We start from the raw sequence: 24,782 nt of genomic DNA, 5'->3' as shown, positions 1-24,782 counted from the left end.
AATTTAAAGATAACACAGTACTGTTTGAAACAGTACTATGTTAAAGTCCACTAGGGAACCTTTAGTGCACACCAGCAGGTTCTACATGGACCGATTAATATGCCACGTTAGTGCACTTTAGAAATCACCCCCGGTTAGTATGCAATATCCAACCATGCAGACAAAGCCCCCATGTAACTTCACATAAAACCAACAGAACTCTATTCTTCAAGAACCTGATGCTATTCATTTTAAAGTGACTACCAGAATATCTGTACCAGCAAAATCAGCAATCATATTTCAGCAGCTGTCAGTAACACGCAGCTACAGCATGTTAAGCTGCTAGTGTGGACAGGGATCAGCCAGTTTTATGATGTCATGAAAACCTATTGTAAATTGATGGTTAAAAAACACAGCTAAAGACTTATCTAAAATAACAAATTACTTAATTCTTTTTACCAGTGCAGAGAGAGTGTGTTGGTTGCTAAAATACAGGTATTAATTTTGCCTGAGTAGACAAGACCTAGGGATTACAACCATTTAGTGCTTTTCCCACATATCCCTGCCCACTGTTCCTGTAAGAAGGCAACATATTGCCAATGTATAAATATTCTGTTCTGTTCTGCAAGAAGACAGCAGTTGTCTTCTGACTGCAATATATTGCCTGGTTACAAGAATCAAAGTGACAGAAATAGTTTGGATTGAAGAAGGGATACTGTAATATACATGTGCACCATCCAAAATAGCTTTTACCATTAGTTTCAACTCATTCTTTTGGAGGTCCAGAGGCTAGTTTACAAGAGATTCTGATATCAAATAACTGTGTGTATTGTTAAAAAGCAAGTTACAGTTTCAAGTGTCACCTGTTTTCTTTCTCGTCAACGTCAGATGTACTGGCCAGCCGTCTTGGTATTGTAGGTGCAACATATGCAAGTCTAGTTCCTTTATTATCCTTCTCCTTTAAGACAGAAAATTTTTTAGAAGTTAAGAATAGCTTTGTATGAGATAGCCATGACTTGTAATAAAAGCTATTCAAATGTCCCTAGTTGCACTGCTGTCAAAGTTGCAAAATTATCTATGCCAATTCCAACTCTATTTATATTCCAGGTTAAATTGCACAATTAGCATCAGGCAGAAGTTAAGAACAACAAGCATCATACTGGGAACAGCAAACTGTTCAAAGGACCCAACTGTCTTAATTTTACGTCTTTTCGTTTTTCTATTAATGTGTCTCCAAAGGTTTGGTTTAAAACAGCAAATTGTAACTACCGTTTAAAGTGTTCTAGTGTTTTCCTAAAATCTGCAAACATATTTACTCAGGACTACATGCACAAAGACATTAGAACTTGAAAAAAGGAATTACATTACTTTGTAACAAGCAAAACCATGAAGTTATTTTTGTTCAAATATCTATGGCAAATTAGTAACAGTTTTAATAAATGCTTAATTAAAAAAGATAGAAGATTAATCTTTGTCCCCAGAATATGTGAATGAAGGGGTATAAGGAGCCTTTTTCTGTCCTCATCCCCATCACTCTGCAGCAAGGGACAGAAACTATCACAATCCTTGCACTCCCTTCACTGCACAAGACTTTGCACGACTAGTGGTGCAAGCCTTCACAACAGTGGCAAGACCCTGCACATACACTCTTGCAACAGCTAATGAAGCTGCTCTGTGTGGAGGGAGAGGCCTCCTACATTTGTCAAAAGACGGCACAACAGCTGCATTTCTTCTAGGGCAGCTCTACTGCCTATCAAGAGCAACAGCTTAATGCCACAATTTAACAGCTGACTTTTAGTAAAACTTTGTAAGAGCATTATAAACTCCACTGCAATGTAGCTATCTATAGGAGTACATATTACATTCACTTTATATCATAACTAATATTTATACTAAGTTAACCGGCCAGAACTCAGAAGTGTGTTTTATATTCTGAAAATGGTTACCTTTTCTTTGTTGTCTAATGAAGAAGAGAGTCTGGGACTTGAAGCTGAACGCATAACACCTGTAGAGTCCTTTTCTTTCAGAGCTTCTTTGGAAGCTGTAATCTCTGCAAGTGCCCCATAGCTGCCAGTCTTTCGAAGACCTAACCTCCAAGAGGCAGGAGATTCATCTTTTCTCTCTTCCTCTTTGGGAGAAACCTTGGTTGTTGAAGTTGGAAACTGTAAACAAAAAGACATCATTATGTTAAAGTCATTAACTTACACTAACGCTGGTATTTCATGCTTCTTAGGGATATTTCAAAATACTTCGCTATGTCCAGTTATCATACATATTTTTTGGTGGAGGAAGGGGCAACCAATACATATTCATTTCCTGGGTAGGTTAATGACATAAGAAACAAATGGCTCAAAAAGAAAAACAACTTTCCTAAAAGTTAGTGTGAAAACCCTCCACACTTCATAATACACACTGTGATAAAGAGATGCAAACAAACATTTACACACAATTGAAAACCATGCAACTCTGGTATAAACATTTTGATTAAAAATATGTTACGTTGCAACCTGAAACAAATCCTGTGCACGCCAAAACCTCACCATAGACTTTTCACCCTTATTGGGCACAAGAACAATGCCAGTTTTGCGCAAGCCCTGCCTCCATGATGCAGGATGTACTGACTCCGCCACAGGCATGATAGGAGGAATGAAATCATACTAAAGCCAATTAAGACAAGACACAAAGATGAAGAGTGAAAGAATGGAAATAGAGAAAAAGGAGCTTTTTGTTTTAAATCCACATACTTGATTCCTCATTCATGTACACTACTCTTCTTTGAAGCACAAAATATCGAAAAGCAACAAGACATTTCTAATATTTTGGTAAAAAGTTCCTATTAAATACACTAGACCATGTTGTGAAATGATAAATTTTGATACAAAAATGCATTTAGTTTCCACATACAAAAGGCAATGAAGCTTTCATATATAACAAAGATAATTACAACATTCTGATATTCCACATTTTGAGAAAGTATATCTGTTGTACTTTTCACACGGTAGACCCAAACATAAAACTTACCATATATAATGGCACAGAATGAGCTAAAATGACCAATGTATTCCAGTTTTTAATCATTTGTTCAATATACACTGTCAACTTGAAGTTATATTTAAAATGTTCTCCCTTTTATGTTACAAAAATACTTCAGATACCTGAAATCCAAGAATTCTGTGAAAGATGGAGGTCATACAGTTCAGACAGTTGTGTAATCACGAGGGACAATTTTAACAGAAACTAAAAGTCAGAGAAGCTGGAATGGTTGCCAGAGAAAGAAAGACTGAATATGTCCAAGGAGAAGGCGGCTTGGAATGATGGAAAGTTTGGAGCAGGCAGAGTGCAGAGGTGTTGGGATGGGGTATGAAGGCTGGACAAAGAGCAAATCAATCAAATGGCCACAGTGTGAACAATGCACACATCACTATGCTGACTGAAAATCCACCTAACAGTAGCCTATCCAATCAACTTGTTGGTAAAAGGCAGTTGAGCACAGCTATGAAACTAGCAATTATTGTTGGTCAGTGGGAGGTATCCTCTTCACCTACTGAAAAGCCTATATTTCACTGTGCCTGATCTTTCCACCTTAGTCAATACTGACCCATTTTTTGCTCTTTGCATCTCTCTACATTTCAGAGATCAAAAGGGCCATGTCTTTCCAGCCCTACAGGGCACACAAATGATATGCAACTCTATTCATCAGCCAGCAGCACACACTTTGCAAATATGTCATCATCTCACTGAATCCAGCCTTCATCAACTAAAGGAATAAGATACCAAAGGCAGTTAATGATCATGGGTCCCTGACTGCAGCACAAGAAAGAGGATTAAGCAAGAGTGACTTGGCATCTGAGTGTGACCTTTTACTAATACCTTTGGTCAGAACATATATATACATTCAAAGATGCTCTCAATTCCACACAATATATTGGCCATTATGATTAGCGACCTACAACTATTTTTAACTCTAGTGTATTTTTTATTTCCTTTCTCCCCCTCTCATAACAGAAGAATGTACTATACTGCACATATAGCTATGAAGGAAGATGACACAAGGAGTTGATGGGGTCTTCAGAAATGAAACTAGACCAGCACCTTTCACATAACCACTCCACTTTAGAAGCAGAACCATTCCCCTCCAAACGTAGGAAGTTTAATTCTACTACATTGCAATACATAGTACTATCAGTTTGGTCATCCACCAGTTCAAATTTACTTTTATCAAAGCACTGATGGAATCTCAAAGGCTAAGCTAATTTCTTTTACCTACCAAAAGATAACATTGCATGAGAAACTGTGGCAATCTGTAGGATTCTCTATTTGAGCAGGTTTGAGGCTAGAACATACATTGCAAGTTGAATTATTGCACAAAATGGGATCTATTGTGCCTAAAGCACAGCCCTCAAACATCATGCTCCCTTCAAGAAGGGTCAGTGCCTGCTCATAAAGCCTAACCTCTTCTTCAAATGCTCTCTAACGACCCACTTCTATCATTACACTTACAGGAAAATACTAACTGATACTGACTAGGTAGATAGCTCATAGGGATCCTTGAGATCTAGTTTGTTTATTCATAGCCCCTAATTATAACTTATTCAAAACCTTCTGACTGTGCATATAACTTTATAGCCATGGCTTGCATGTTATACTATACTATATAATCACACGTTTCCCACTTTTTTTTTTTTAGCCTCACGATCCCTCCCCTAATTCTTTAGATTGTGTGACATATGCACTTGTTGTATTTCTTTTTTTAATTAGAACTAATTTAAGTTCTTTGGGTAGGAAAGGCCTTTCATTATGTGTTTGTACAGCCTAAAACAAAGGAACCCCTTATTAGCTCCTCTTGGCCATACTGTTATACAAACATCATACTCATCCACTTTGAAAAGGCTACTGCAGCACAAGTTCCTCACAGTCCTTGAAAAAGGTGCTGAGCTCGAGGGTCCTTGTGCCTTCCCCCATCCTGAGCACTCTCTTGGAGTGTCCAGAGTATCTCAATTCTTAATATGCTTTGAGACACTAGCCTGAAGATGTGTCACTAACTTAACACAATCGTTGAAGCCTCCTAGAAGTTCTGGCCATTAAGTTTTGAGAGACCAAACTCACAGAGGCTCCGAAAGAGAGCTAACAACCCCCAGAGATTGGCTTCTCCTCCCATGCTGTGGAGGGCCCTCTTGCAACTAGGATGAGTTTGATGTGCAGAAGTTGCCTACCCCACACACGCCATGGCACTCAACTCTATGGTGTCTTCCTGAGAAGCACTGCAGAATAAGGATCTGAAAGTGGGGCAGAAATGGTGAATCCACTAGTAACTTCTCCATCAATGCAGCCAGTGTACAAGCAGTGCAGATGCTAGAGCTATAGCAGCCTGAGGGTAGAAATCTTCCTTCGTTTAAGTCTAGGAAAAGCTCTCCGACACATGACCCAACTACACTGGGGTCAGGATTGGGGCCACAGCAGTTTATACTTCCTGTTTCAGGCTTCTCTTTGCAACTCCTATGGATTAAAGCTAGTGGAATCCTTCTAAGAGTGCTTGGACTCTTGAGACGCTAATCCAGTAAAGACTGCTTTTCTCTTTCCTTGAAGAGCACAAGACACACGGGAAAAGAGCCTGAAAATAAGAGTGAGTCAAATAGATCAATCGATCGATCGAGAGAGACAGACTGACAGACACAACTTTAGAGTTTAACACACTCAAATACCAGTCATATGCAGGGACAGACTCTTCAGAAATCTATTACTATCTTTAGATAAACTTCTCTAGTTTTCGCAAAAAGAAAAGGAGTACTTGTGGCACCTTAGAGACTAACCAATTTATTTGAGCATAAGCTTTTGTGAGCTACAGCTCACTTCAACGATGAAGTGAGCTGTAGCTCACAAAAGCTTATGCTCAAATAAATTGGTTAGTCTCTAAGGTGCCACAAGTACTCCTTTTCTTTTTGCGAATACAGACTAACACGGCTGCTACTCTGAAACTTCTCTAGTTTTGCTAGTGAGAAAAATGGTGGCCAAAACACTAGTCCAGACATCCACACAAACAGTGAACATAGGCCAGAGGAAGTCAATTCCACATGTCTCAAAAACCCCTGATACCGTCACACTGAAAATATCATCCTTCAAATAATTATGTCAAATGATCATACTTAAGTTCCTTTTCAAGGGCTCTCCCCTATCATGCCTACTGTTAATCTGGCTGACACATACTAATATGCATACAATAAAATAAGTATATTGTTAAATTTAACCTTTTTGCTAGCTGTGACCAAGTCATGGCCACTCTACCAGTATGTTTTACCCTTTCCCATCTAACATCTATCTCATTACATGCCTCTCTTTAGATTGTGAACTCTTTGTGGCACGGGCAGTACATTCTTTTCTGTCTGGAAAATATCTGGCACACTGAACATGCTCTCATGAACTACTAATGCTAACACTAGATGCCATCCTCAGCTGCACAAGAAACAGGTTATTTTAACATAAATGCTGACTATTGATGTTTAAGACCATCTTGCTGTAGTAAATTTAAGACAGGATTTCAGGGAAAACAGAGGATGAGACCATCAGCCCAGAGGCCACCCACTCCCCCTTACTCTGCATAGGAAGCATATTGTCCCTGCTGAGGTAAGTTACAACTGCCTTACATATTACTTCCAAATATGAAAAATGAATTAAGCAAATAGCTGGCCAGGTTAGCCTGTTGATGTATAATACAGAAACATGACTCTAGACTGACAAATGAACACCTTGGAATGTTCTATTTTGTTTAAAATTCACTTAAGAATATAAAACAGAAAATTCACCAAGTTAGTGCTGCTGTGTATTCTCCTACCAGGACAGGGCCCCAGGGAAAGATGGGATCCTCTATCCTTGTTTCAACAAACACTTAAAAAAAAAATTAAGAAAAACTTTTAAAATAAAATGTTGAAAGTCGTATCCCCTACCATTTCAATGCAGAGTTCTTACCTGTACTTGTTTTTAAAATTAATGAATAAACAACATTCACTTCTCATGTCTATCATTCCCAAAGGACCAATGAGAGGGAACCACATATATACATGTATTGGAGGACAAAGTTCTGACCAGCTCATTTGCTGCAAATATAATTTCACACAAGTTCTGAGACAGCAGGGAAAGGTTTGGGTCCTTTGTGGGCCATCACATTATATTTTAAAAGTTTATGAGATGTCTCCTCTACCACTTGAGCCATTTTTACAGAACTCCTTCCCAGAGTTCAAATGTTCAAACACATCCTTTCTGCTTTATAAATTTGTTATTTTTGTAACTGATGGGGTTTGGTGATAAACATAATCAAGACTGGCCAAGATTGAAAATGTAGTTATTTTAAAAGCTGCTTCACCATTTCAAAACTTTGTGACTAGAAAAAGAAATCCTTCATTTTATTTCAAATTCTTCTTTATTTGTCTGATAGTGGCAACCTCAGATTTGCAAAGTGGAGGCAGAAGCAGCAGAGATATTTTGAGGTTTTCACTTCAGCTGCATGACTTTAGAACCCATTAACCCTGTGGAACTGGCACAGAAAACACAGGAGAAGCTGAAGAACCAAGCACAGAATAGTCAAGATTTAAAATACTACATGGGAGTCCTCCCTCAACTATGGAGCAGTACTGACAAGAGACTGAAAGCTGCATGACAGAGGACCGGAGCAGATTTCTCCTCTCAAGTCCCTCCTCCAACAAGTCTAAAAATGCAACTTGTATGTCTAAAACAAAAAGTTAATTTCAAACACAATTTCCATTCTACCCATCTATCCAGGTTTATGAGTAGCTTAATTGATTCCAACACACACCACCTTGGATCTATCAACAATGAACACACATGGTCCCAATATGTATATACATTAAACACTAAATTAGGTTATTTGAAAAAGTGTTTTCAGTTAGATTACATATATGGAACATCAGTTAAAATTCCTGTCCTTTATTGGTTTGTGATCGCGTGTTAATTTTTTATTAAAATTGCTACTTGTTATTTCCAGTGTTTCAGAAGAGTCCAAGTGTTCAGGAACGCAAATACTTGCTTTTCTATAAAACTACATATATGGCACAGTAAGTTACATACTTGAGGTTCTTGTTTACAGTCTCCTTGGTTTAGATACAAATAGAACAAGTTTCCCCCTCCCCATAAAAAGTAGAGTGGGTTTATAAATAAAAGATGTTTAACGGGGTGCTTTTTCTTGGACAATTTTTTTTGTTAAACAACTAAAATCATACATGTAGAAGTCTCAGTAAAACATGATGAAACTCAATTTTGAAAATACTTAAAGCTGTAAGTTTTATAAAAATTGAAAGCAAATACTCTAAAGAATACAGAATATTCCACTATTCTTGGTGTATTATCTAAAACTCATTTAGTCAAGCCAATTCACATTTTTACACTAAAATCAACAGAGTTTATTCTTAGACAATAGAACTATCTAGAAACACAGATAAAGAAATTTTATTTTGTTTTACCTTCTTAATGGGTGATGTAGGTGTCACTTGACCTGTGGTTATCGAAGATGCTGTCACAGCTACAGAAGCTGGTTGTGCACTGATGTTATTTGTACTATTAGTTACAGATGCCAAGGGTTTGGTTTTGTCTGCAAATAAAACATTTAAGATGGGTCATTTGTAAATTTATTGATTTCGTATTTTATAGAAATCACATTTCTTCAGAATATTTAAAACCCTAGTTAAACCTTCCAACTAACATACGTTAACCATCCCATTTTCTATTCTTCAATGTTTACTTCTGTCCCCATCCATTTTATGTATCTCTTGGTCAAAAATAACAAGACCTTTTCCCATAGTCATTAGGTATACAGCACTGCCATTTACATTAGTCAGAATCACATGTTGTTTTGGGTTGCAGCTTCAGGCCCTAGTCATTTGCTGATGCCCCTCAAAAAAGTTAAGCTCTCAGATGCATGAAGAAAAAAAAAAAATCAGCCTACTTAGTTTTGGACAGTGTGAGTAACATAATCCTTGTTAGGTTTGGATTGTTTGCCTTCAGAAGGATTGTAACGGTTTATTCCTAGACTACAACATTCTTCTTTATCTTTATTAATAAAGGCCTCAATTCAGCAATGTATTCATGTATGTGTAACTTTACGCCTCTAATTAAGCACAAGTTGTCCTAATGGGACTAAAGTTACACATGTGGTTAAGTACCTTGTACTGAGTAATATACTGCAATTCAGCAAATAAACAGAGATTCTGATTGAAAACTCTGAATCAGTTTTCGAAGATAATACAAGACTATTTACACAGTACAATGAGTGTACATTGCACTACAGTAAAACAGGTCTTTGCTTTAAAGAGGTCATAGTCTAAAGACAAAACAGGTATAATACAGTACTGCATAAACCACAACAGAACGATATTAATGTGTGGTTCTACCATGAAAAGTAATTAATTAAATAATTGGTACCTCCTGACTCCAACAATCTGCTCCCCATACAAATTCAGTGATATATGTTATTCACTATGTTTAAACTACTTTTAACTTCTATAAGCACCGAAGAGTGACCACAGACCTGGAGAGCAATTAATCAGTGAATTAACTTCCAATTGCAGAATCTTTATTGCTGGTGATTCATGTGGCAAAGTACCTGGCTTGGCTTCAGGTCAAATTTCCAAGCCTGGCACTTAGTAAAAACATATTTTAACTGGTAAAGTGAGCACATCTACAGGTTGGAGGGGTCTTGGTATATGTGATATGGTGTGTATTTCATGAAAAGCTCCTTGCACGCATAGGAAAAACATAAAAGAAGGCACAAACTCTGTATTCACTTGACAAAAAGATCAATTAGACAATAAATATGGATTGTCCATGTGAACTGACAGAAGTATGGAAACAGATATAGGTGCAGTAGTTGAAGAGAGATTTATAAGTGAGGAGTACAGCCTTGAATCTAATGTGGAAGAGGAGAAGTAGCAGCATAGGAATTCAAGTATGGGGGAGGAGGGGCGAGATGGGAAGGAAAAGATAGAGCAGCATGACAACTTTTGAAATTATCTGAGGGAATGGCAGGCCTGCAAATAAAACTATACATTAATTATATGAGTGAGTATACGTACTAAATTTAAAAATCAGGAGTCAAGGTACCCCAAAAATCATGAAACTTAAAAAATGAATAAACGTAAGGTTTTTATTTATTTTCTGGCTGGTTAGCCTTTACAGCATGAATTCTCATATTTAAGTTTTTTACACCCTCAACCCTTAGGGACAGAAACTTATCTTTTAAAAAAAAGTAGAGATTCTCACAAAACCGATAGCCTCCAGGAGTTGAGGTTTTAAGAAAACACAGCAACTATCATATCACTTGTGATAAGTCACAGGAGTTTGCAACACTACATTTGTGTGGAAAAGCACTTTACATTATCCAGCTGGAATTTTCATTAAATTTCTGAGAATTTTCATTGTAAAGCTACATTAAGAGGAATAATGGGAAAAAAGGGACAGTGCAGTTGAAATTTAGAGATGCAGCTCTTCAGGGAAAAGCCTAACTTCTCTTGCTTGCCAAATAAAGTATGATAAAAGCCTTGTTTATATTAAAGAAAGTCCAAAGTTTACATGAAAATTAATTCTTGTGTCACAGTCAAATTTTCCTGGCACAAAACAGTCTACTAGTAATCAAGAGAACACAGTTAGAAAAGTCATGGAGTTCAGGAAACATTATAGCTAGCTCAGTGACGGAGGCATCACTGCATGATCAAAGGTGACTTAAGTTTAACAAACCTCAACCATTCTAGATGAGGGATGCAGGAATACCAAAGTGATGTTTGACTCTCTAAGTTTGAGAGTGGTTTTCCAGTATATCATTAAACATCTATAGGAGACGATGGTCTAACTAAAATCTAAAAACTATGAAAATCTAGTAAGAATTTAGTTCTGGAGCTTATCCCATCCCAAAATTTCATTTATGGCAAATATTTATAACATTTTTATTGGTCCAGTGCTGAAATGTAGCTCAGGTGGATGAACCGTAAGAAGGCAGAATATTTTAAAATGAGCAGAGATGGCTGAAAAGGATATTTTAATCATTTAAAAACGTTCAAGTCACTGTGTCCAAGCTCTGGTCTACAATGGTGGGGGCAGATCGATCTAAGTTACGCAACTTCAGCTACGTATTTAGATCGACTTACCGTGGTGTCTTTACCACGGTGAGTCGACTGCTGCTGCTCCCCCATCGACTCTGCCTGTGCCTCTCGCAGCGCTAGAGTAGAGGAGTCGACGGGAGAGCGCTCGGGGATCGCTTTATCACGTCTAGACTAGACGCGATAAATTGATCCCCGCTGGATCAATCGCTGCCCACCGATCCGGTGGGTGGTGCAGACATACCCCAAGAGATAGTTTTATAGGATTAAAATGATAATAGTCTAAAAATAGAAAACTAAGCAGTGCAACTATATATTAAGCATTTCTCTAGATAGTTTGATGCATGCCGCTAAATTAGGTAACAAATAATTTAACCCTCTACAGATTTCTTTCCAAATACTGTGTGATTTCTTGTTCCATTAGGCATTTGTTCTTTAGAATATAATGCACTTACAACTACAGTTGTGTCAAACATTTATCTGTTGTTTTACATATTAAAAGCATTGCTGTATTAGTAATAGCTGTCTAAGACTGTCTAGCATCTTTTATATCATACAGAACACAAGTTTAAGCAATGTATTTACACATTCACCTAACACCACATGCAGGCATAAAACACTGCATATACGTGGAGGCCCAGGTGGTGATTTAAGTACCACTGCTTATGTATGGTGACAGAGAAAAGCTCCCCATTTGATCTGCCTGCAGGGAAAAAGGGGCAGTTGGGAAAGCAGCTGGTAACTCCTCTGAAATTGCTTGATCACCCACATAGACTAACCAACTTCTCCTTTCCTCAACTCAAGGGGCAGTCCCTAAAGCAGCCACATGCAGATGGGAAGGCAGTTATCCAAACAGGCAACAACAGCATTGTTTTTCCAAATATCAACATACGTAGACAGAGACACAGGAGAGAAAGGTTGTACGGCGATTAGAGCTACTATGCAATTTGGTGGTGGCATGAGAAGAGGTGGCAAATTTTGATGGACATTTGGGGTGGGCTGGGTTTAGGAAGAGGATGCTAGAAAGCTGTGTGCTTCCCAATTCCCCTCCACCCTCGATACACACTATATTTGTGTTACTATTTTAAATATTGTTACAGCCCTGTGTACTTGTACACACACACACACACACACACACACGTGCACAAAATGCTGAACATTTGCTCCAATCTAGGAGTGTAAAGAGAAGTCTGAACAATGGCATCCAACTTAGATTTTTAAACAAGTCTGCTGTAGCACCAGTTTCTCTGCAAATGAATCTAAGCTCTTTTGAGTACTATTAATCTTGAGCTGAAGTTGTATGTGAAGCAGATGTTGAGCTACTACCAAAAATAATACTTTTTTAAACCCCATTTATTCCAGTATACTAATAATCAATCCGAAACAGAGGTCTCTTTAATCTGTCAATATCTGAGACAAAATGATCCACTGCATTTGTCAGAGTCTGTTCCAAGATAACAGAACACATGAGGATGTTTTCTTTTCCAATACTTCATAATGTAAGGCATTAGGATGGTGAGCAAAGAACTCTACTCACAGGGGTCTTATTTCTGTCTTTTCCTTTGTTTCCTCCCTATTCCAAATCCTTTTTAGGTATGTTATTTGAGATCTCTGCTTCCTTGTATTCTTCTCTGATTAGCGATTTATAATCAGTATTTTTAATCAAATTACTGAATTAAGAGTTTCAATTCCAATCACTGCCATAAATACAAGAATATAGCTCATTACAAAAAATTTCATATGAATTATATTTTGTGTTTATAAATGGGGATTTAGACTTAAACTTGTTTAAAAACTCTTACAAATTTATTGAAACTAGAAAGTGGCCATCAGGAAATGAAATGAAAAGTGGAATCAAGAAGCTACAATGATTAATTCCCGTTATCATATAAGCCCAGTATAGTGAGTTTAATTGAATCAACATCCTAAACCAAAGATACATTTCCAAAATTATTTACCTGTTTCAGCTTCAGATTCTGAGTCTTCTTCCTCATCCTCTTCACTTGAGCAGCTGGATTCATCCTTCTTTCCCTCTTCTTCCTCATCTGCTTTCTCTTGCTCCAGAGACTCAATACTAGATGCATTCTTTTCTTGCTCAATAATCAAAGTTTCTTTGCTGGAACCAAAAATATTAATTTTAAATAAAAAAAATAGAATATCTATTCTTAACTTCAGTAAAACCAACCAGCCAAATAAGTACTTAGTATTTGTGAAAGTTTATGAAGTTATTTTCCTCACCAGGAACATCTTAATTATTTACTTACTTTTTAAATGGCTTTTGTGACTGATTATTATCCATGTTGGCTGTAGATTCAATTAAGGGAGATTTCTTTTCCTGTTTTTCACTATGAATCTTTAAGAGATATAAAATGATGCAATTAAATTGATAGAATGATATAAATTACACATATTTAATAAAAATGTTATTAAAAGATACCATCTTCTGCAGAATATAAGAAATCCTCTATTTTACAACACAGCACTCCCCAAACAAGCATTTGCCAAATAACTGTATACAGCATTTGCCTTGGGTAGTTAAATACAGTGAAAGCTTTGCCTAAAAAACATCACTTTTCCTTTCAAGATTTTCAGATCAACTTCACTGACCAAACAGAACAGGGAAGATGGCACAGAAGGGCAGTTAAGCACCTCAAGTCAAACCTGAAGGTTAATTCCATATACTAATCTGAATTAGTTATAGCTTGTATATAAACACACATGCACCATAATACAGAGAGAGAGAGAGAGCGCACACTCTAAACAGCCTACCAGATTTTGCTTCTTTTGTAATTCTTCTAAATATCCTAGAATATCTTCATCTGCTACATCAAATGCTGTCTGACCCTGGTGTGGAAGGGAAAAATGTAATACATCATAATTATAAAGTAGGATTTAAAAAACATATCTAAACTCGTCACATGATCATGTAATACGACGTACAACTGTAAGTATGAGCTAGATCTCATCACAAAATTGGTAGCATTCCACCTGCCTAGCAGTGATTCAGCAGATTTTTGCAAATCCACTTCTACCTGAAGCGGAAATGAACAGGAAAATATACATGCTCAGAAAAGCATTTCTCCATGGGAAAAAAGATTTTATTGTAGTAGAATTTTAAATTCCGTAATGCCATGAACCCAGTTAAAAAAAAAAGTGTTTGAAAGACACTTATCTTACTCTGAGCCTCAATGGGTTTTAAACAGTTAAGAGAGTCATCCTAATAGCTGCTTGTTATATGGTGCTCAGGAAAGGTTGGGTGTGAGTAGGATGATCAGCTCAGTGATATATGGGGAATGGATGCCAATTTCATTTAGCTGAAGACATCTGCAACTTTCCACCTTCTCTGTATGTATGTGTATATATACATATATACACCCCCCCTTTCTTATGATATGTTCCATTCTATGCATCCAATAAAGTGGGCTGTAGCCAATGAAAGCTTATGCTCTAATAAATTGGTTAGTCTCTAAGGTGCCACAAATACTCCTGTTCTTTTTGCGGATACAGACTAACACGGTTGCTACTCTGAAACCTGCAACTTTCTAATTCTCATAGGTCCATGGATCATAAAGTTAAAAAAAATGATCTTGCACCATGTAAACAGATAAAAGCAGTGCAGGTAACACTGCCTATAGTTAAGGTTGCCTGACACTTTCCCTTATAAGAACCAGTTTTCAGTTGCCTATGAGTTTACAAACTTTAACCATTTGGGCTGAAATTTACTCTAAGTGTCTGCCTTAAGCTGAAAACTTTTGGAGAATTTCAGCATTTAGCTGCTCAGCTATTTCTTCAAACAAGATTGGGGGAAATGTTGTTTAGCCATGTTAAAAAGTTTCTTACAAACTGTTTAATTGAGAAACTAGTGCATAAATGCTTTGGAGCAAGGACTTGACATTTGATGGGGGATCACCTGGGTTTCAAGGATGTGCTGTTCGCTGTCCCCATAAAAATTCACCCAAATTTGGCCAAGCTCTGAGCCTCTGAAAAACTCAGTTCACACATGCTCAGTAGACAATTTTTAGAATTTGGCAGCTAAATTCTCTGAAAATTTTGTCTAATGAGCAGGTTTTTGTCCAGGGCCGTGAGGCTGAGAATTTTCTTACAATAGCTCCTTCTGTTATCCTTCATTCTGATGTTTTCTAACTTTTGAGTGCTTGACTTTGCAACCATAACATTCTTTCATGTATTTTTTATGTAATACTATTAACAATGTTATCTGAATTATCAGGTTACTTTTTTATTTTATTTCAGAGTAGCAGCCATGTTAGTCTGTATTCACAAAAAGAAAAGGAGTACATGTGCACCTTAGAGACTAACAAATTTATCTGAGCATAAGCTTTCGTGAGCTACAGCTCACTTCATACTGTTTCTCCAATCTTCCCCAAGGCTGTCTGAAAAGATGCTGAGAGGGAAAGGAATTTTTTTTTCCTGTTGTTCATAATATAAAACACTCCTTTTACTTTAAAATGAATATGTTTTCTTAAAATAGTTACTGTAAGTCTTAATATTAACTGATACGGGGTATTTTGGTAAAAATAATCTTATACCTAAATTTCTTAATCTCAAATGTTCTCTCATATCTGATGTTGTCCTTTTGAATTAATGGTTTTCAAACTACAGTAATATACTTTAGGGGTATTATGGATTAATGATCCTCCTTTGGTTTCATGCTTCACAACCATCAAGGCATGTCATTAGATTGTAAGACACACCCTTAGTCACTTATATAACCTTGCAGGGGCACCTTCTTTTTATAAAGGGCATAGCTCAAGGTAATATTTACATCAAGTGAATCATTTTTAAATTTTTTGGTAATAAGCAATTTTAATAAAAATATCAAAGCTATGAAGCATTTTTTCTCTCCAGATAATCTGTATCTGAGACGTGTTCTGACTCATCTCGTCTAAAAAAACCAGTTAAAATGAACACCTGTCAGTCTGTTGTTGTTCACTGCAGAAAAGGAATTTTTCAGAGAGAAATTGACCAAACATAGTAATGATGCCATGATCAGCTCTGCCAGGAGCCTCTCTGGTACAAATTTACAGAATGCCAAAAGCTCATTCTTTAGGAAGACATTCTCTGTAACAGTAACATGCTGCAAGTCAATCAAAGCCAGCTCTGTTTATGCTCAATGTAACTGCAGAGCTATAGTCTTTTAGATGTAATGCTGACTATTTAATATTGTGAACAGTTCATGATCCTGCCATCCTGTAGTGAAACAAACAGTTGTTCCAATATGAATAGTAGTAGTTGAGGAAACTGGATTCAACTATTATTCTGATTTTGCAACAGCTATTTTTTCCAAAATGAAAACCCATTTCCCCCTCTAACCAAAAACCAAAATATTCATTACTATTAGAGTTTCTCCCTACTTACTGTAGCTTTAACAAGGCATAACTACTCTGCTTCAATTTTGCCAGTTGTAAAATAGTGGTAGTAATACTTATGTACCTCATAGCAATGGTGTATGCAATTTTACGCTGAAAACTACTCTATCAAATAAACAAAGCTCAACTAGCCAGTGCTTACTGCTAGGATCTAAAAAAGGCCACTACCATCACGGATTACAGTAGATTCAGAAACTGAAGTAGGTTTACTTTTGCCCATCCTCTTGTCTACGGATTTTATTGCGTTGCACGTTTATCCATTTTGCTGGAAGAAGTTTTATTTAAAAAAAAAAACAAAAAACCCCATATGTCCTATAAATCCCCTACAAAGCACACCACAGGCAACCAACACTTGTTAGCTGATAGCCCTGTATTCTTTTTTCACATTAGTTTTTAAAAATCAGAAATAAAACACTGTTTGGTTGTCCACCCCAACCAAGAGAATATGTAAATATATTCAGTTTTAAAACTCACAATCTGATTCCTACAAAATATGCATTCACGCAAACAGATTATGAACAAATAAACAAATAGATAAATATGCAGATTTAAGCCTGTCTTCACTAAGTAAATCTGTTGGTTGGTTGGAATGCCACCATCTTGCAATGTCTTGCATCCACACAAAACAGTCATTGCAACTACTGGTTGCATCAGGGAGTTACAGTGCACGAGATTCCATCTTCAGGTCTGGCTAAACTGGTGCGGACTTCAACAATTCCCTTTCTCCAGCCCACAGGAATACGTGAAAGGCACCAATACACACTGTCCTCCTCAAGTCGTCCCATTATCCATTGATTTGTACTTGGAACCAAAGGCCCCTGTTTCCAACAACAGTGCTCTGAAACTACATGAAGTCCCAGATGCACTGGTAGAAACCACAGCAAGCTGGGCAGATATAGCAAAGCTATGCCAAAAACAGTATAGTTGCGGATGCACTTAAGTGTGGCAAAGGTAAGGACAACGACTAACTCCTTTCAAGCAAACAACGTGTGACCAACTGTTTCCTCCTTGCTTGGTGTAAACACATCCTGTTTGTACCGGACAAATGACCCAAATTATGTTTTGGTACAAAAATCAGCAATGAAAAAATCAGCAGTGTTGGCATTTAAAAATGATCATAACAGCTTCAGATTTAACAGCTCATTAAGATAAAGGAGAGGAGTTCATACTTGTCTTTATTGTTTCAATCAGACTGGTAGCCAAATAAAGACAACTATGCACCCATTTACATTGTGAAGGCTATTTTAAGCAAACCCAAGACTGGAAAGGGTTCTCTCTCTTCGATACAGCTTAGATGTGTGCTGCACAACTGTAAGCCAGGCAACATGTGGTCCCCTATGCTTCCTACAACCCAGTTGTCATCTTTCAGTTTCTGTGGAATCTTTTGGGTGTGTGCCTGCAGCCTCCAAGCAGTGTCAGTTTACAGACAAAAAGCCTGAAATAGTCACTTTCAGAGTGTAAACTGCACCATTTATCTCAATGACATTAACTCTGAAACTGAACCATTTATATATTAGAAATGTAAACACACTTCTTGCTGATCATTTTAGCAAAAATATCCAGCATAGCTAAATATCAAACATTAAAGATGCAGAAGACCTATTAGTTTGTGTGTATAATCCATGTCCCCCAGCTGCTCTGTAATGACAAGAATGGATTCTGGGTGGCTCCAACGAGAGGGGTAAGGGGAGCGCATCTAAACAGAATATATAGTATATTCAGTAGAGGCTGACTAGGGAAGCTTGTGGGAGTTCATTCTGCAGCTTACTCATTTCAGCAGCTGACAAATAATTTCAGATTCTCAAAAGCGTTCAGCATACCACATGGATTTAGGGGTGGGAGGATGTAAGAAATGTAGGGTACAGTCTCAACCTGCAGCCACAAGCCTCTATATGGAAAACGTCAATGAAAAGACCTTCTCCAACTTTTTAAAAGAAGTGTCCAAGGGGGAAAAAAGGCTTAGATGACTACCTACACTGAATGAAACAAGACAACTTCAAGAATTTGGGGGTGGAGGGGGGGCAGAAGAGGACTGTTCATACTGTCTGCAAACACATTTTTCACTGGATCCTGATAAAGCTTAGATCAAATTCAGCTACATTTGACTAACTCATCTCTGTTTTGTGAAGGAAACTTAAAGCTTGCCAAATGGAAATTTAAAGCTTGACAAGTGTCCATAAGTAACAAGGCTACAGTATTTGTGAAAATCCCTATGGAAGTCCTTACACAAAGCTATTCTATCAGGAGCGTGTTAAGAGATAACGTTGATCTGGGTCACAATTTGCTTGACCACTTCAAAGATAAAAGCAGGCCAGAAAGTTGATTTCAGAGAAGTAGTTGTATAACTTTCTGTTGATGTACTCCCTCACCTGGAACCATCATCTGTGGGCTCTACACTTACAGCACTCTACAAATAAAAGTTTTCCATAATCACTAAAATATTCAATGTACATTTATATGCAAAGTAAGGCCAACGTTTTCAAGCCTGTCTGCCTAATGTAAAACACCCAAGTAAATGTTTGATTTTCAAGAACTATTGATATAGGCTTATTTTCCTCAAGTAAAATGACTTTGCAATAAAAGTATTTGTTGAAATGCCTTCAATCCACACACAGTCCATCATGCCAAATATCTGAAGCTAGGCACCTAAATAAAAGTGTCTTGGTCCTCAGAAGCTGCTCAGCACCCACAACTCAGATTAATTTCAAATGAGGTGTGGGTACTCAGCATCTCTGAAAGCCAAGCCACTGATTGGGTATTTTGCAAAGTTACAGATGGAATCTCTCAGCTGCACAGGTAAGCCCATGTCTCCAGCCACCACTGCTCAGCTTCTCTTGTCTGCCTCTCCTCCGTCCTTTCTTGCCTCAGTTTGACTAAAGATATCCAAGTTTTCTCTGGGACAGTTCTCCAGAATACCACCACCACCACATGCACCTCCAGTCCACAAAAAAGTCTAAGGACCCACTTGGTAAATGAACTAAGTTTCAGGGGCAGATTTAAGAACATACATTAATAGAGCTCAGTTAAATCAATTTCTGACTTTCTGATGCAACTGAAATATGTTGTCTGAGTACAGTGTTATCTTCTGGTTTTCAGTGGCTCTGTGCGTATTTATACAGGAGCAGAAAGTTTTTTAAAAGGCAAGTTCATCCTTCTTAATGTTTTGACTCTCTAAGTCTAACCTAAACTTCTGGGCATAAAGTCTGATTTTTGAGATAAACTACAGTGTTTACCCTTAAGTGGTTTCCTCCTCATATAAATTATAGATATTTACAAACTTAGTTCTAGTTTAAGTTTTTATGCCTAAAAACTTCTTAAATTATTTTTTAAAAAATTAAGGAAGGGCTTGGTGAATGAATCCCCATACACCTTAAAACATGTGCAGGAAAATTCACATGCACTACAGGCACTGAAGAGTAGAAGTGGTTCAGGGTCCAAGTAGAACAAGGGAAGCAACCATAGCCTCAGGCCCTATGGACCTGCAACAACAATTTCAGTCCTTGCAAAGCTTATAAACTTCAAGGAATGTTTGGATTTTGGGGGAAGCAGGTCCGCTGCAGAGTTAAGGAAGTCCACAGTTCCTAAGCTCTGCCCAACAGAAGATCTGAGAACCTGCAGCAAGAAAGCATGAAGCTTCAGATTGATACATTTAGTAAGCCCAAAGCTGTCTGCTATGTTTCCCAAGTACACAAAAGCAGCACACAGTGTTAACACTTCAGTGCACATAATACAAGAAGAAATTGCTTTTAATAGTTCATTTTGCCATCCCGCAGCCCAATGCTAGTCAAAGACACCAGCATTCACCTAGGTGAAACATATTAAAGCCAATCTGGGGTTCAAGCAAAGCTGCTGAGTTATGATGAACCAAAAAAAAGTTAAGAAAATGTCCAGGAAGTAAGAAACTGAGTAACATTAGGTATCAAAAATTGAAAGGCCTTATTTTATTTAATCCTAAACATTCAGAAAAATTCTACCACAGTTCTCACTAGTTTTATTTCAAATTTAATTTTCAAAGAAAAATAGCAGAGCATATGGGGCAATTGTTGAAAACTCAGTACAAAGTTGAGTCAGCCATCTACAAGTCAATTTAGAAAACAAAAAATTAAAAAAAAAAATCTGAACACACAAACATGCTGGTTCTCGCAAAACATGCATTACAGAAAGTGCCATGTACAGGAATGGCACATTATTACTACTGTTCTTACCCTGGCTTCTAAAGTCACTTTAGAGATCAGAACTTTGCATCTTGACAAGGATTACATAAAAATCCTACCACTTTGTTGACAGTCTCCGTATCACACAGGTTTTCCACTAAAATTCGACATGCTTCTTCTTTACCCCAGTGAGCAGCAGCATGAAGTGGTGTCCAGCCATCATAATCTTTAATATTTACATCATAGCCAGCCTGTATTAAAAGCCTAAAGGAATTAGAAGAATTAGATCTAGAATACCACTGACAGTAATAATTAAACTGCCACTAAGTGATAAATTATTTTAAACAGTTTTAAATTTTTCTTGCGTTCAATTCACTTCTCACACACAGAGGTAATGGTAAGTCTATGTTAAAAGTAACACTCAATTAAAAAAAATAAATCATATCTTCCCAAGAAATATTTTCAACCTTATCATTACTATTCCCAGGATTACTACAACAAAGAAATTCAGAAGTTTGTTTTTCCAGTCTGTTTTGTCCACATGCATTTAACATTTTATATATCATCAGACAGTTCTCCCTCTTGGAGAGAGTCTTTTACATAGGAACAGGGGACAGAAGCATTTTTTTAATTAGGACAATATGACTGTAAAAGCTCAAAAATTATCAGACACACCTTGTTACAGGTAAACTACCTGAAACTATTTTTGAATTAATTTTTTGAGCTGTCGTCATCCCTTTAAGATCACACATGGCTAGTGCTGTGGCAGAATAGTGCTTAGATGAATCAGTGAAGCTCTTCTCAGAGTGCGGGACCTCTCAAATCAACAATGTCCCATCCGATGAAGTGAGCTGGAGCTCACGAAAGCTTATGGTCTAATAAATTTGTTAGTCTCTAAGGTGCCACAAGTACTCCTTTTCTTCCTTCAGCTTAAGTTCAGCATCACTGATTTCATAGTTCAAGAACCAAAAACAATCAGCCAGTACTTCCCAGAATGATTCCTTAGGAATATGGGTGTGAGAGTCTGTATGTGAGCAAGTGCAAGAGAGATCATATACACCACAAGATTAATGAAAGTGTCAAGTGTTCTAACAGTAGCATCTTCCAACGATTCAACTTTTAAATGGATCGATGCAGAGACACGGTCTAACTGTTGAAGAACCATTCGTTTGTACACACGAGGAAGGGTATAAATGTATCATAAACCTGCAAAAGGTAGTTAGCATATTTGGAGAAAAAAAAAATTATTTATCCAACATAGTTTCCATAAATAATGGCTCTTAAAAAACAAGGCTGGCAAACACTATTTGGCTGCAGATATCAAGGTATTACCTGAACAAAAACCTCTTTTTTTTCCTATTGAAAGTATATTAGGGTTTTTTCCTAAAGCAACATTTAACAATCCATGTTGGGAGTGTAGGATGGGGGAGAATATTTAGTTGCAAAGTACTCTGAGTTAATAATTTAGTTAAGATTACATGGCATTTAAGTAAGCTAACAAACAAGAATATTTGGCAGGTATACACAATATATATTTTTATCAACCAGAAGATCAGCTGTTCATGTGTAGAGATATCTTAATATAAATCATGGTTTCAAAATTATGCACATAGCATAGAATCTTCTTGCTGCAAAGAAGTCTAATATAAGGGCATGTCTACACGGAGAAACTGGCACAACTACAACAGTGTAATTATGTCACTGTTCTGGAATGGAAAGTGGTTTTTTCAGTATAGTTTATATTGTTCTGCTATACGAAAAAAATCACTTATTTCAGAATGGACTGTCCCCAATGGGGAGTTATAACAGCATAGATATCACAATACAGTTATACTGCTATAGTTCTGCAGGTCAATTTCCCTACGTAGACAAGGCTTTACAATGTCAGAAGTAGTGAAGTTTATTCACTGAGGGACACTCATTTATGTTCACTTTAAGGTACCTTATTACTCTGCCAGTGCAGGAGCAGTAAAGTACATTTATACTCACTTTAAGGCCAATTTACATTGCCAGAGTGGTGCATAAGCCACCTTAGTGAAAACCAGGGCCTAGGCATTTTCATTACAATTAAAGAGAAGGGATTTCACTTCCTTTCAGAATAGGTATGTCAGAGGTAGACAGATCAATGGTACAAAATATAAGCAGCTAGGTTCTTGGAGAGTCCTCTTCATGCATTTCAAAACTATAAATTTACAGAATATATACTGTAGTCTCAATGGACAGCAGAAATTTTAAATTTGAAGTAGTCAACTAGTAACTTTAAGAAAAACAAACTCCATAGCCCTGTGAATACATAATTCACCTTGGTGCATAAAGCAGATATTTCAAACACCCTAAAAACAGGGACTTGCATTAGGGATTCACTATCTGTCAAGTTTTAATTAAATGAATACAAAATCTCAAATTCATTTTGTCATTCACATTTCTATTTAAAAAATATTGATAAGGCATGTGAACTAAACTGCTTTCCTTATGATAAAATATTGATGTCTTTTTTTTTTAAAACCTGAATCTGTTTTATCTTATCCTCTAGGACTATACAATATTTATTTTATTCCATATATTTTCTTCAAGATTTCTAAAACTATTGGTCCCAAAATGAGATCTGTATATTTCTGAACACAAGATGAGCTTAAAATATAAATCCATACATACAGGTGACTTTAAATTTTATTAAAATATGTAGAATCTGTTTGGCCCACACAAATATTGTGCTTAGGTTTATGTGGCCATCCTGTATAATAAGATTGGGCACCACTGAATTAGAGGATAAGAGAAGTCTGAATGTTTTCAAGAAAAAAATTGAGTTCTTTTGATGATACATCTTTTAAAGCCTTTCCCTAAGTAATCCTTCAAGTTTTGGAATAAAATTACTAATTTTCTTCTCTCAAACCTGGATAGCTTTAGTCTGGACTACTTTTACTGCATAAACACAGCACAGTAAATGATGGTTTTAAACCAGGTGTATTATCCCAAAGATAACCTGCATTAAAGAAAGGTATCCTTTCTCCTTAATATATTAAGTCAAAATATACTTCAGAAATATGGATATTTTTGCCATAGTGACATTGAGGATTCAAATTCAATATGTACAATACTGTTAAGTTTTGAATAACTCAAGTAAAGTTCATGACACTATGTAAAGTTTCAACATTAGTTGAAAACAGGAAACATAACTGTGAGAAACAGGTAATTCTAAAGATCACAAGGTTCCAGGATGCAATCCAAAAACTTTCAATCATATTAAGGCCAAGTTATTTTACACTAACATCTGGACAAGCTTGGAGACATGGAAAAAAATCTACCATTTAGAAATACTTACTTTAAAACTTCTGTATACCCTTTAGCAGCAGCTACATGAAGTGCTGTACCTCCAGATTTTGCATGCCTGACATCGTTTATACGGCCACTGTTAAGCCACTGTCTTGCATCTCTAAGCATTATCCGTTCTTCTTCTTTTCTAGCTGCCTCTATATCAACCCCTAATTGAAAAAAAGAATAGTTTCATTTCAAACATAAGGTCATCATTAACTGATAATTCCTGCACATTCCTTGCATGTGGCAATAAAAACAACACTGGCTAAACAATATCATTAATGTATGGGGCAAATGTTAAACGGATCTTTTAAAATAAACCCTGAGAAAGTGTGGGCACATCCATTTTGTATTTTTTACATGCAAATCCTCTAGGATGATTTTCAGAGACCGACTAAAAACTGGTCTTTTAACTTTATTAAAAATTTACATGGGCAGTGTAAATTAATGACCATGAAAATTTAATGACTACTACAGTGGTCACTGTTAAATAGAAAAAGATTAAGGATTAATTTTGTCAAGCTATCATACTACTACATCTCAAATAATGTAACGTTATTTCCTAAATCATGCAGCTTGTGATAAAGGTTGAAAAAACAAGGTGAGGGGGTGGCTAAGGGGTTCCAATTATGTGTGCAAAGACATAAGCAATGGCTGCTGAAAAGTGTGTTTCCCCGCAATTAAGACATTTTTAGAGTTATTGCTGTTTTCCAGAGAACCTTTCATAAAAAGTAGTTTCTAGTGTCTCTTTGTGAAATAATGATTTTCACCCTGGTAATCTAGCCTTGGAAAAAAATTTGCAGGATAAACAGCAAGAGTATATCATGAACTTTTCCCTCAGAATTCTC

General features: G+C 36.8%; 1 protein-coding gene across 4 annotated transcripts in view; it reads right to left on the bottom strand.

Annotated features, from left to right (window-relative positions):
• Window positions 1-24,782, bottom strand: part of PPP1R12A (protein phosphatase 1 regulatory subunit 12A) — a 206,193-nt gene that overhangs the window by 60,448 nt on the left and 120,963 nt on the right. For 2 of the 4 annotated variants that reach the window (XM_074941978.1, XM_074941976.1), the window contains exons 4-12: window positions 23,942-24,101; window positions 20,739-20,883; window positions 13,848-13,922; window positions 13,343-13,431; window positions 13,037-13,194; window positions 8,451-8,578; window positions 2,520-2,636; window positions 1,926-2,141; window positions 843-937 (exon numbers count right to left, since the gene is read on the bottom strand). In XM_074941978.1, coding sequence (XP_074798079.1) covers window positions 843-937; window positions 1,926-2,141; window positions 2,520-2,636; window positions 8,451-8,578; window positions 13,037-13,194; window positions 13,343-13,431; window positions 13,848-13,922; window positions 20,739-20,883; window positions 23,942-24,101 — 1,183 coding nt within the window. The remainder of the gene's footprint in view (window positions 1-842; window positions 938-1,925; window positions 2,142-2,519; window positions 2,637-8,450; window positions 8,579-13,036; window positions 13,195-13,342; window positions 13,432-13,847; window positions 13,923-20,738; window positions 20,884-23,941; window positions 24,102-24,782) is intronic. The other 2 variants (XM_074941979.1, XM_074941977.1) reach the window with 1 other exon arrangement.

The sequence above is a fragment of the Natator depressus genome, chromosome 1 (assembly GCF_965152275.1).
Source record: "Natator depressus isolate rNatDep1 chromosome 1, rNatDep2.hap1, whole genome shotgun sequence".
NCBI lineage: Eukaryota > Metazoa > Chordata > Testudines > Cheloniidae > Natator > Natator depressus.
The sequence above is the reverse complement of the archived record's forward strand: the minus strand, read 5'-3'. Positions and strand labels throughout refer to the sequence as shown.